Source organism: Phoca vitulina, unplaced genomic scaffold (assembly GCF_004348235.1).
Source record: "Phoca vitulina isolate PV1807 unplaced genomic scaffold, GSC_HSeal_1.0 scaffold3, whole genome shotgun sequence".
NCBI classification, from domain to species: Eukaryota; Metazoa; Chordata; class Mammalia; order Carnivora; family Phocidae; genus Phoca; species Phoca vitulina.
This window is the reverse complement of record NW_022589706.1, coordinates 20,327,340-20,341,298: the sequence shown is the minus strand read 5'-3', so window position 1 is coordinate 20,341,298 and position 13,959 is coordinate 20,327,340. Positions and strand designations below refer to the sequence as shown.

The 13,959-nt window shown below is 35.6% G+C and overlaps 1 protein-coding gene across 9 annotated transcripts in view; it reads right to left on the bottom strand.

Annotated features, from left to right (window-relative positions):
- PCDH7 (protocadherin 7) overlaps window positions 1-13,959 on the bottom strand; it is a 414,694-nt gene that overhangs the window by 221,299 nt on the left and 179,436 nt on the right. For 5 of the 9 annotated variants that reach the window (XM_032400152.1, XM_032400151.1, XM_032400154.1 and 2 more), the window contains one exon: window positions 597-813. The exons of 1 other annotated variant lie outside the window; for it this stretch is intronic. In XM_032400152.1, the coding sequence (XP_032256043.1) occupies window positions 597-813 (217 nt within the window). The remainder of the gene's footprint in view (window positions 1-596; window positions 814-13,959) is intronic. 3 more of the 9 variants (XM_032400146.1, XM_032400149.1, XM_032400150.1) reach the window with 2 other exon arrangements.

The following is a 13,959-nucleotide window of genomic DNA, read 5'->3' as shown; positions in this document are numbered from 1 at the left end:
AGAAGAAAAAAAAAAAAAACACGATGTATACTTAAATGAAAGGGGAGTTCTAATAGTATTTACAATATATTTCTGGAGAATAACACTGTTCTCCTTGTTTGACTCCATTTCATCTATCACTCAAAAGGAGAGGCTCGCAAATGCTTTGATAAATACCTAGGAAAAGAAAGAGCAAGGTGTGTTTATTGTCATTTCCTTTCACTAAAGGCTGGGCAATTGAAGTAGAAGAAATAGTTGCATGACAAAAATGAGTAGAAGAAAACAATAACACAAGACCTTTCTCAGTTGCTATTGTTTAGGTATTATGAATTAATTTAGGTTTGTTTGTTTTCATAGCAGATACTACTCCGATTTATTTGGAAATGTGTTTATTTCTGACAGGCTGTTTTAAAATGATGGTGCAAGTTTGGTGGATTTTATCTATAAGGTTATGTTCCTTTATTTGGCATTTCTGTCCTTTAGCAAATATTTATTTTTTTTAGGTAAAATAGTTTTAGTGTCAGCTATTTTAGTTGGGTTTTAGACTGAGCCTCACGAGTCTACTTATTATGGCTCGCTAGCGTGATTATGTGTGTGGATGCTGTGTTTGCCCCTACCATTTTCCATATGCTCTGCCTCACCAACACTGCCATCCGGCGTGGTCCTTTCATAGTTGTCCTCTGGGAGTGGAAGGGCACCCAGCCTTGGCCCTGATGAACTCTTACTGCTTGGTGTCTCTGACTCCTCCAGCCCGCTGTCATAGCAACTCTGCAGTGACCCCTGATGTGGGTCCTGAGGCTGACTCACAACAGAAAACGTCACTCTACGAAACGGCTGCAAGAGAAAAGATTCTGAATGTCACTAAAATATAAGATTGTAAATGATCTTATTAAAAAACACATATATTACATACATCAAGGACTGACGACTAATTCAATACAAAATGCTTAGAGACGTTGAAAGCTATTTGGTTAACTGTATTATCTGAGGCAAGTCCTAGAACTTAGATTTTATTATGGAAAAAAAAAAAAAAAAACGGAAAATTCACCTTCTGAAACAGAGATAAGAAAACGGCAATTTCACTAAAACACACATCTATGTTAGTACCACATATTCAACCTTTTTCTATTCTGTAGTCTTTACTTCCAGTATGCTTTTCACAAATAGACTCTATAAAAACAAGTCACCGATTTGGAAGGCAAGAAATATTGAAGTAATCATCGTAAGTATTCATTTTTAAAAACTTCAGTTTTAAAACATTTGTCTATATGATATAATGGTTTTAAAATGAGTGTTCTGGCAGGTGACTTAAACTATTAAAGGTACAACTGATAAATAAGAATTTAGATGCAGTCCTGGGAAATAGAAATGCATTTCTTGCTTTAGTCATATTAGAAATATTAACCTATTGACCTTGATATTATAAGGGTGGTATTAAAATAATAGATAAACATTTCTTTAACCAGAGAACAGAAAATAAACCAAAAAGTATGCATTTACTACGACTGTTTATACTTTGTTCAAAAACAAAAATTTACATCATGTAGTGTCCTTAAATTTTATGTTAAAAGTGTTGCATATTTTTATCCACAATTTACTATGATACTGAAATTGGCTGCACTGAAGATTTACTATGTATGGAATTTACAGATTATTGTAACTACTAAATAAATTAAAAACTTCAGGCTCATTCAGGGAACAAACTAATCTCATGCATTGATAGTGTTACATACATAATAATTGGAAAAAAAACAATACAAAAAGGTTCTGTAATATCTGTCTGAGATTATTCTTGGCAATAGTTGTATCCATTAAAAACTCTTGCATGATTTGAAAACGGCATAAATGTATTTTTTAAACATATGACTCAGACTGGTTCTTTTTAATATAAAGCATAAAACTAATGTTGCCAGAAAATAGTGAGAAAGGTAAAAAACCTTGTTTGCCCTTTTATAACTTGAATACTAATGGTACAAATTACGAGTTACAACTGGCACCAGTACGGTTTTTAAAGTGTTAAGGATAATCTACACATGTAGGTTATTAAAGGAAAAGCTACCAAGAGTTCTGGAATTTCCCCCGAATTTATAAATTGGTTTTGCTCCAGACAAACACATGCTTCTGCAAATCTTCCCTTTATCTTGTCTCAGAAGACTGGCCATTATTGGCATTTTTAACTCAGTACCTTATTCTCCATGTACTTATTTGGAGTGTACAAACTTTATAAAATTCTATTATTCATTCTAGTTCAAAATCAACTTTTAAAGCCGCTGAATCCTATTGTAAAGGAAAAACATTTAAAGTACATTCTTTTCTTTATAATGTTTCACTGAATTGGAACTGTAGTAAAACAATTATGAAATATTTCTAGTACAGGGGCGCCTGGGTGGCTCAGTTGTTAAGCGGCTGCCTTCGGCTCGGGTCATGGTCCCAGGGTCCTGGGATCGAGCCCCACATCGGGCTCCCTGCTCGGCGGGAAGCCTGCTTCTCCCTCTCCCACTCCCCCTGCTTGTGTTCCCTCTCTTGCTGTGTCTCTCTCTGTCAAATAAATAAATAAATAAATCTTTAAAAAAAAAAAAAAAAAGAAATATTTCTAGTACAAACAGTATACACGTCACAGCCCCAAATTTACTGGCAATAAATTCTAGGAACATTACTCTTATTTCAGTAATAATTCTCACATTTCTTTACAATAGTATAATATTTCATATATATAAGTAAATGTAGAAATCAATTTGTATTTACTATGTTTTATCTTATGTGCACATATTTTCTTCTAAATTTTTTTTCTATTTATCGCTCCCAGCAAATTATCTGGATCTCTTCAGTCTCATCTCAGAAACAAGGCTGCTGGTAGTTTCCTAAAACCACATTGTTCTGCACAAAGAAAATGCTCAGTAAATACTACTGAACAATGAGATTTAAATAACAATGCTGAATTTAGGAAAGAACTCCAGTGGTCATTCAGACATATCACTTCAAGACAGCAATGGGTTAATATATACATGCTGTTCTTGATTCTGCTTTAATGATTCTCAAATCTTTTAGCTCAGTCTTCATTAACCCAAGAGGAAAGATCAAAACGAATACAGAAATACATATTTTGTACTAATAAATTGACAAAGGAAAGTATGTAAGAAATTATGAGAAATGTTGTTCCATTTTGATATAAAAGTAGAAAAGGGGCGCCTGGGTGGCTCAGTTGGTTAAGCAACTGCCTTTGGCTCAGGTCATGATCCTGGAGTCCCAGGATCGAGTCCCACATTGGGCTCCCTGCTCAGCTGGGGGTCTGCTTCTCCCTCTGACCCTCTTCCCTCTCGTGCTCTCTGTCTCTCGTTCTCTCTCTCTCAAATAAATAAATAAAATCTTTAAAAAAAAAAAAAGTAGAAAAGAAGGTGATGTTTAGCTGAAGGTAGGAAATGCTGAATCTGTAATTAAATGCTGGTTCCACCAAAATTAGTAATAGGACAACACAAAGGTAAGAGGCTATGTTTGCAATGAAAAATGCCAAAAATAAAATAATGATCTTTCTATCATGTACTGTATTACAACTTCTATGATTCTGTGTATTTTCTTCATTTCTTACCCTATATTGATCGTACTTTAATTTCCATGAATTATTTTAGGTTACATATTAAATTTAATGATGAAAGAAAAGGTATTGCAAATGTAAAATACTAAGATCTATTTATATAATAACAAATATTTAGATTCGCGAATGCTTCATTTTGTATAAAAAGCTTTTTTTAAAAAAATAACATAATGGATGAAATAAAAATAATTCACAATAAAAATCCAAAATAAAGAGCATCACACAATGGATAATGAAAAACCCCATCTTTTTTAACCACATTTAAAAATATTCCATTAGAATTCAACAATACAATATCAGCATTATATTACTATCTCAAGCTCTATTTTGATAATTTCGTAAAAACAAAATTCTTCTGGCAAAGTATTTAAGTTGACAATGTGAACAAATTAGTGCAGAATCCTAAATTCTGAAGGTAAATCCATTGGTACAAGGCTTAAGCTTTGATTCCAATGGAAAATCAGACATGCAAACTAGATAGATGGATAGATAGATAGATGATAGATAGATAGATAATAGATAGTAGAGATAGAGAGACAGATTGATGGGCAGACAGACAAGTATTTATGTACCATCATTCATCATCAGGTTGGGTCTATTGAGAAGATAGAGAAGTTAAGATACAGAATTCACACTATTTATATACTCCAGAAATGCTGACTAAATAAGATATGTCAAGGAGTGTTGACTGTGTGACAGGACAGAAAGAATGGATTTGCATTATATATTTAACTATCACTTTGTTAATTACTGATACTCTGAAGTAGAGTGGTTTAAGCGGGTATTCCTAAATCTAGATGTGCCTTAGAATGGCCCAGAGAACTTGTGAAAAAACACAAAGCCAATACATGGTTTCAACTTAAACCCAATGAATTAGCGTTCAGAGTGGGACTGGATATCAATAGTTTGTAAAGTCCCTCCAGGTAATGAAGAGGGACTTCACTGAGGAGAGAGGAAGGAGAAACCCTACAACTGAAAGCAGTCAAAAAAAAAAAAAAAAAAAAACCGTCCCAGAAAGCCAGGTGGTCCCTTAAATGTCCATGGATTGTGTTTCCCTGGAGAGTAACTAGAAACATGGCTCCATCTTGAGATGCAAAAGTATGGACATGAAGACCTGTAGTGACCTGGGGTATCTGAGCTTTCTATTTTTCTGTCCAGAATGATAAATGATTTCTTGTCATGCAAAGACAAACTGGTCTTCCTCAAAGAGGAAAAGGCACAAGAGGATGAGAAGAGTGTCAGCGTTCTAGCACTTTGAAATTGTGAAGATGTGTTCAAAAAGTAAATAAGTAATGCAAGAAAGGGGTATTCAAGAAAAGAATTCCAAAGATTGTGAGTGGAAAACAGGTGACAGTTATACACAAGAGGGACTGGTAATCAAAGATTTTAGGGAGGCAAATGAATGATCTAATTGAATGAATGAGATTGAAGATGTGATGTAACAATTTTGTGCAAAAGAGTAGGAAGAAGAAATGTTGGAGGCAGAGAATTATGCCAAGAAAGAGTGAACTTTGGAGAAACAGCAATGGCAATGGGCAGCGAGGCCATTATAATGTATGGCTGCTTGAATTTAGACATTGTTTCACCATACCTACATTTGTTCTATATTCACTATGTCTCAGGGTTTCGAGGATGTCCCAACAATGGTTCCACAAATTTAAGAAATTCAAAATTGTATAGGTATATAAAAACAGATAATATAGAATATGATTAGGTTTCCAATGAAACAGATATAACAAAGTGCCATGAAACCTGCTTAGGATTTAGGGTAGGCATTGCAAAGGAGGGAGCTGTGGGTTGAGACCTCTAAAAGAATTTTGATAGAAAACATATCTTTGAGGGATCAGTTATAGTTTCCATATTTGGGGCCAGCAGCAAAAGATTAAAAAAAAAAAAAAAAAAGAAGGTGGATAAGAAAACCAGATCACTTTTGAAACTTGGAAGGATTAGAAGCAGATCATCTTTGGAAAGAAAGAAAATCCTATAGATCAAAGGCATCACAGATATGGAGAAGAATTATGACTACCATATGCCCATAGGATTCATCCATTAGAAGGTCATTGTTACCTTAAAATCTCTAAACTGTGAAGAATAATTGTATGAGATTAGAGTAAAGGAAGTAAAAGATCAATTTATATATATATACGGGGAAATGGAGCAAGTGGGGACAGACTACTAATTTTTAAAACATGACATAAGAGAGAAGTAGGATTACAGTTAAAAAGAAAAAGATTTGTGTAAAGAGTTTTATTTATTTATGCTCATTTTTATCTTTCTTCATTGTTACTGAAAACATTTGCTTTAAGGTAAATATTTGAAGATACAAGCAAAAAGCCTCATAACATAAGGTGCACCGGGAATGAATGAAATCGGAGAACATAAGTAAACTAAGAATGAAGAGAGAAATTAAATTAAAAATAAAATTACAAAGGTAAGGTAAACAGTAAAACATGTTGAGTGCATGCATGGTGTGTGTGTGTGTGTGTGTGTCTGTGTGTGTATTGAGAAAAAAATGGTATGTTAGAAATAATAGAAAAAGGAAAAAATTTTATTCCAAACAACACTATAGACTCGTTATTGACCTCAGACAAGTTAGCTGACCTTTGGTTCTTGTGCCTTAGGCTCAAGGTCTGTAAATGAAGTTAATGATACCTGCCCCTAACTAACTTAAATTCTCTGAGAAATAATGAGATAGTTTATAAAAAGAGCCTTAAGGTCCCTCAAAGACATATATGATAAAAGGTATCGTACCTCAGGCCACAGCTATATAACTAAAGCGATATCTCCCATTATGTTTTAGGTTGTTTTTTTTTTTTCTTTGTCTGTTGTGTTTTTGTTGTTGTTGTTGTTATTTTTTAATATAAAGCTGGCTCAGTAACTCACCAAGTTTCTAAATGGAATTTTAAAAATTCATATGAAATTTCAAGCCTAGTTCTCCTGTTAATGCAGTGCTTTTATTGTTCTAAATTCAAGTTATTTGTAAAACAAATATGTACATACAACGACACCAGTTTTTCAAAAAGTATTTGAATCTAATCATCGATTGGGCATGAATATCTCTACAGTCACTTGTTTTGGAATGGCATTTATCAACTATTTTTTGTCCCCATTATGATACAGAGAAGACTTTCGCTGGAAGACACACCCTACTATAGGGACTTTTCAGATATTTTAGAGGTTGTTACAAATATATTCAATGGTAACTCCAGATAATATACAATTCCTGGGGCATTAAGTGTAACTTCATTGTTATCCCAGGCTCCAGCTGATTTAAGTACATCCGAGTTGGCATTGCTTTAAAGTCCTATAGACTTAGAATAAGCATTCTCCATTCTTGTATAATTTTATTCACTTTTTATTCTGAAAATCTACAGTTCACGTAGGAAATCGGCAGAAGTGTTAATGGGGATGTCTTCTATCTTCTATTCGCCTGCTGTGGGGGGCCCAGAATGGCTGCCTCTTTCTTCTCTCCCCTATTCATTGGAAATGCTCATGAGCCCCTGGTAAGAGATGTGTGAATGCAGTTAACATTTCCATATAAAATTAATCCCACAGACTGGGAAGGACAAACACAGGAAATAAAGATTTAAGTCAGGTGCTGTGGGGCACGCAATGTAACATCAATAAATACATTTGCTCATTAATATTTTTGATACTTTCTTTTCTGGAAAATGTGAACAGATGCTAAAACTGATATATCAGTAAATTTAGGATTAGGAGAAAGATCGCCTGCTTGATGAGGAAAGGAGTTAGACTATATTTTGGCTATAGAATAAGGCTTATTATCTAAAGACGTTGTTACAAGGAGTAAAGCATTCATGAGGGGAAAATGTGGTGAGCATTTGATTCATTATTCTTTTTTATAAAATTGTATCTGCTTAATTGATAATACAAATTACCAAACAATAAACTTAAACCCAGGCAGTCTAACAGGCTTACAGGTCCCATGAGATGTTATCATAATTTCTACTTCAAATATGAACTACCACCAGATTTCATCCTGCTCTTATTCAGAGGGTTCAAAGGAGGTCAAGTCAATACATTTCACATTCATAAGAGAGAGGACTGAACCAATTTTCTAAAAAAGTTTTTAACTATCTAGAAAGCTGATGTCACATTTTACTATAAGTATGATGACTACCTCATTTTTATTTTATCTTGCAAATTCATTATTTTTTTTAAATTTTAAAGACCTATCAAAACACATCTTTTTAAAAGTATTGACAAAAGAACATGTATTCTTTATAACCTGAAACTTTGAGAAAATTAATTTTGAAACTAATTAACATGCTATTCTGTTTTCAGAATACAATCACTGCCAAATACATACGACATTACTAGGTGTGACCTATTTAAAAAAAAATCTTCATGAGAAAGTCCATTGGTAGTTTCTAAGAAAAGCAACAGAGACCGCATGCATATTCACAAATATATGGATAGTAATAAAATTTTTATTTTTATTCATTCTTAATTGTTAGATTGATTAAAAAGGTGACTACCATACCATGAAAGCACAGATGATGTCCCACAATCAGACACACTTAAAAATATTTGCCTTCTATCTACATTAGCAAAATCTCCTAAGTTAAAACCCGCACAATAAACACTTAGTGTTTTCTTTGATCGGACAGTGGCCAATTTTAGAAAAGGGAAAACCATGGAGGTGAGCTTCGGGAATATCCTGTTATATACACTACTTACAGTAAAAGGAAGAACATAGCATTGGGGTAAGAGTGCAGGAACTTTTCCCTTGGAGTTCATTTCTTATAACCTAGTGACACCACATTTATGGGGATTTTATTTGCAAGCGGATAGGACCCTACGGATGCCAGTGGAAAGAACTTCAGGTTAAATCTCTTTCCTTATTGAATACTGCTCTGTGTCTTAAAGACAACTTTACTGAGAACTTTAAATCTGCACCTTCCTTTTTAGCTTCAATAGCTTCTTCATAAATCGTCTCCTTATCTGGAACTCACATACAGCTGTCTCAGTCACATCAATTATTTCTGAATGGGCTGAAAAGACTTTTTCATTTTTTCCAATTCACTTAGTTACGTCCATCAAACAGACTCCTAATGACTCTCTTTGTCAGTCACAAAGCACTGAAACAGTCATGGAGCAGAACACTGCAGCATTCATAAGGAACACTACATTTTATTTTTAAAGAGGATCTATCTAAGACTGTGAGATCTTTTCTTGCAAAGGCACAGGTACTTGATTAGTCTGAAAACATTTTCAACTGACGTCAGTGGCTACCGTACAAACATATCTAGCATTCCACGGTGCTTTAGATGGAGTACATCTGGCAGGACCTTCAAACAAACTTTAATCAGGTCTTTTAAACTTTTTAGGGGCATCTTCTTTTGCTCACATCTCAATGTTTTTTCCATACTTCAAACGGTTTTTCTTTCTTTCAAGTCAATAGCAGATGAAAGGATATTAAAAAGAAACATGTTGAAACACTTGAACTATTTAATTAAAACACTCATTTAGGGAAAGAGAAGTTAACTAACTGTATTTATTTCTTTTGACTTGCATGCAATTTCATGTTTGACATTATTATTTGTTCCACAGAAAACTAAGAATGCAGATGATACTTGATAGTTCTTAGCCCGGTAGATTGCAAAATACTAAATATTGCAAAAGAGCAATGACCGTCGGTATTAAAACAGTAGCCACTATGGACTGGAAAAGTTCTATTTATTTTACTTATGCTGTCACTTCTCCTCATGTCATCCCTACATGGGTCATATTATATTCTGATTTTGGGAATGAAAAAAAAAAATAATGAAGTTCAGTATTTACTGCAAGAACTACTGTCGCCTTAAAATACAAACGGGTCTCTTATTTCTCTCCCATAATGAAAAATATCAGGAAACAGAATAGCCAAAGCCTAAAATTCTTAGTAAATGAAAGCAAACCTTTTTTTCTGAAACTCTGAAAATAGATATTATGCTCTAAAACACAAATTGTGGATCCTCCATATTGCCAACACAATTGCTTGACCTATCTTTTGCTCTATTTGCTGACTTCTATTAATCCTAGCCCAGGATTAACAAACTTTTTCTGTAAAGGGTCAGAAAGTAAATATTTTAGGCTTTGTAGGTCATAGGTCTCTGGCACAACCACTCAACTCTGCTGTTACAGTGCAAAAAGAGCCACTGAAGATACATAAATGAATGAGTACGGCCATGTTCTAATAATACTTTATGGAAATGGAAATTTGAATTTCATTTAATTTTCCCACTCTGTGAAATGTTACTTAAATTTTTTTCAACCATATACAAATGTAAAAAATTAAATGTAAAAAATACAACTTTTCTGTTGTAGTAATATTTTTAAATGTCACTGTGGACTTTTCAACTAGTGTGTCAAGTCCTCATAAACACTTTATCCATTATACCTCTGTTTCAATGACAGTGCCTTGAAAATAGTTTATATTCAATTGTCATTTATTAACATGTATTGATATTTCTTGTCCTTTTTGGAAATAACTCTGAACTGGGGAATCAGGAGAATTGGATTCAAGTACTGGCTCTGATATTAAGTGTGAAATCTGGGGAAAAGACTAATCTTTTAGCTTTAGCATCTTCAACCTTAAAATGAAGAAGTTATGGCAGATGATATTTAATATCTTTTCCAGTTCTTTAATTCTCTGAAACTGTAAGAAGATAGGTGTGTTGCATCAGTGAATAAATGGTTGAAATCAGCGATTTTAAAGTAGACTTTGCTCACCCATTAAGAAATCCCTTAGGACACTGCAGGCAAATACTAATGCATCTTGGAATGCATTTAGTCGTCCAATAAAGATCATGAACAAAAATACGCATAACAATCAAACATTTTAGTCAATTACCTTAATGAAAAGTTACAAAGATGGTATGGTTCCCTCAGGCTTACCATTTTTGTGAAAAAAGTAGAAACATTCACTTGAAATGTCAGCTCCATGGAATATGTTTGCCTAATTCTTTCCTATCCTCTGAAACCACCTCTTTTGTGATTCCTTCTTCACTGAACCACATAAAAATGTTGAATTCCAGGGCGCCTAAGTGGCTCAGTTGGTTGAGAGTCCAACTCTTGATTTCAGCTCAGGTCATGATCTCAGGGTCCTGGGATTGAGCCCCAAATGGGGCTCTGTGCTCAGTGGGGAGTCTGCTTCTCTCCTTTTCCCTCTCCCCCTGCCCCTCTCCCTGTTCATGCGCACACATTCTCTCTGTAAAATAAATAAATCTTTTTAAAAAATGTTGAGCTCCGGGCGCCTGGGTGGCTCAGTCGTTAAGCGTCTGCCTTCGGCTCAGGTCATGATCTCGGGGTCCTGGGATCGAGCCCCACACCGGGCTCCCTGCTCCGCGGGAAGCCTGCTTCTCCCTCTCCCACTCCCCCGCTTGTGTTCCCTCTCTCGCTGTGGGTCTCTGTCAAATAAATAAAATCTTTAAAAAAAAAAAAAAAAATGTTGAGCTCCTACTGTGCGCTAAAGTCTGTGAGATCTCACTCATCTCTCAAATGTATGATTCCGATAGCAGAGGTTAGCAAGGTTGGTACGAAATAGGACGGTGAAAGCATGCTGGGTCGTGATTGGATTACACCTCGCACTTCATTTGAGACCCTACCTAGTCCCTTGTAAATTTCCATGTTTACACTCACAGAGAAGTGGGAAAGCAGAGGGAGTCCTAGTTAGGAAAAGAGAATATTGACAAGCAACTAATGAGAAAAATGCTATCTTCACAATGACATTCAATCCAACAAAGACTTACTAAGCATTTGCTTTGTGCCTACCACTATGCTGAAAAATCTACATGCTACAAATTCAGGCATTAAGCTCGGTTGGGTAAGTGTAGATTAATCACGCAAAAGCACTCAGAATACAAGCAGAGGTTTCTTTTTTTCTTTTCTTTTGCTATTGTGATAATCATCAAAAGCTAAGTTCACATGCCGCTCAGTTGCTTTGCATGACTACTCTGCACACCCATGGAGTTCCAGAAGCAGCTGAATGAGGTAGATAAACCTATGTCTTACACCACGCAGTCGGAGTTAGTCCGTAGCAGTTCAAGGGAGCAATGCTGAAGAACCAAGGGGAACTGCAGGAAAACTGCCCAGGTTTCCAGCTACTAAAACACCAAAAATGAACAAATAGACAACAATAACAAAGATGAAAAACAGCCTTTCAAAAGCTACCTCCTAAAATACACAGAAGCTTAGACGCGCGGAGAGAAGCCTGCCTCACAAGCGCCTGACTCAATTCTCCCGAACTGAAGTGAATGAAAATAAAATGTGCATTTTCAGAGGCACTCAAACAGATGCTCCGGATTATTGTCTCCTTTTTTCCTTTTCCACTATAGACATTTCACCCAAACTGCACCTGGTGAATCTGTTTAGGAAACTATGTATACATTTAAAAACATTTACTTCTCCTTTTCTACCGAGTGGAATTTTGTGCCCTTAAGTAGCTTTCGTTGGTCTGGATGGATTAAAATGTCTGACAGGAGTCAAGACAGACAAATGGAGTAAAGCTCTGAAGTGTTACTTAAGCATTTAATTATTAAACTGAGTTGAAACCTGACTCTTGAGCCAGAATATTCTGCTATACAAGTGAACCTTCTGTTATCTGGGTGAACCCATTTTCTCTGCCATTCCTGCCAGCTTACTTGTTTTATCTTACTTCTCTGCACTTGGGTAAAAAGAGAAACTACCAGTGTCCATAAGGAAAAATGTATTCAATGGCCAATGTATGGTAATTTTCATTCTTCAGTACAAGTCAAATGACTCTAGAAAAATCAGTGGAAGTGTGTGTGGTGGGCAGAGAAATGGACCCTGCTGATGTCCACCTCCTAATCCCTGGAACCTGTGAAGAGGTGACCTGAAAGGCAAAGGGGAATTTAAAATTGCAGATAGAATTAAGATTGCTCATCAACTGGCCTTAAGATAGGGAGATTATATTGAATTACCTGGGTGGACCCAATGTAATCTCAAAGATTCTTAAAAAATAGACAGGAAAGGCAGAAAAAGAGAAGAGAATGATGCAGTGTGAGAACTGTACTCACCTTTGATAGCTTTGAAAAGAGAGGAAGGGGCCACAGGCCAAGTCATACAGGTGGCCTCTAGAAGCTCTTAGAGGCAAAGAAGGGAGCAGATTTTCTTCTCGTGCTTCCAGAATAAGCACTACCTACCAACACCCTGACTTTTAGCCCAGGGAGGCCCATTTTGGATTTCTGAACTTGAAAACTATAAGGTAACAAATCAGCATAGTTTTAAGCCACCAAATTTTAGGCAATTTGTCACAGCAGCAATAGGAAACTTAGAGAGTTAAACATGAATCCGACGTATGGTGGGGAGGAAATAGAAGTGAAGCATTTGGGCTTAGGCTTCACTTTTATGAAAGAGGTTAGACTCCTCAAATGTGCCTAGGTGTTCCATTCCTGGATCACCCCACCTATAGGACACTGAGAATTAGCACATCATTCTAATAATTATACTTATTTTATAAAACACTCAAATACACTGTGTTGCCTATTTTATGTTGAAAGTGTTCAGTCAGGGTAAACATGTTAAAATCATCTTCTTAGCCTTATTTTTGCATTTATTATTCTTTGAATACAGTGAAAACACCAATACCAAACAAAACAAATTAAAAAATGAAGCAGACTAGGTCTCTGTCCACTTATACATTTGAGGAAAAACCACTTCAAATGATAATCTCTCCATTGCAATGAATATCTAATTTCATCTGTGTAACAGATTCTACACTGTAGAGTGTTCTATAAAGGATCATGATGAATTGAGCCCAAAATTGTGGCTATAGGCCAAAGATTTAGGGAGCTGATAGAGGCGTTAAAAAAAATCCATGAACTTGTAAGAAATCACGTAATCCACACTGGAAGAGTTAATAAATCCTAACCAGTGCCAAACTGTAGTTACCGTATTTGTAGACATTGCCTCTTACCTGCTACCTTCTTTCTTTTTTTAAGATTTTTATTTATTTATTTATTTGAGAGTGAGAGAGAGAGAGCACACATATATGAGCTGGGGGAGGGAGAAGCAGACTCCCCACTGAGCAGGGAGCCAGATGCGGGGCCTGATCCCAGGACCTCAGGACCACGACCTGAGCCAAAGGCAGACGCCCAACTGACTGAGCCACCCAGGCACCCCTACCTTCTTTCTTATTTCCTGTTTATTTCATGTTTGTGTATTAAAGAACATTTTTAGGAGGATGAATTCTTTGTATAACAACTTGAGCTTTTCAGAGGAAAGGAAAGAAATAAATTCACCAAATAAATAATAAATAAGCATGTTGGCGTTTCATGACTCCTTAGGGAAATGAAGATACTCACAACTTGACCCTAACATGAAGCTTCAAAAGGAATTCTTATATAGTACAGCAAGTAGTCAGA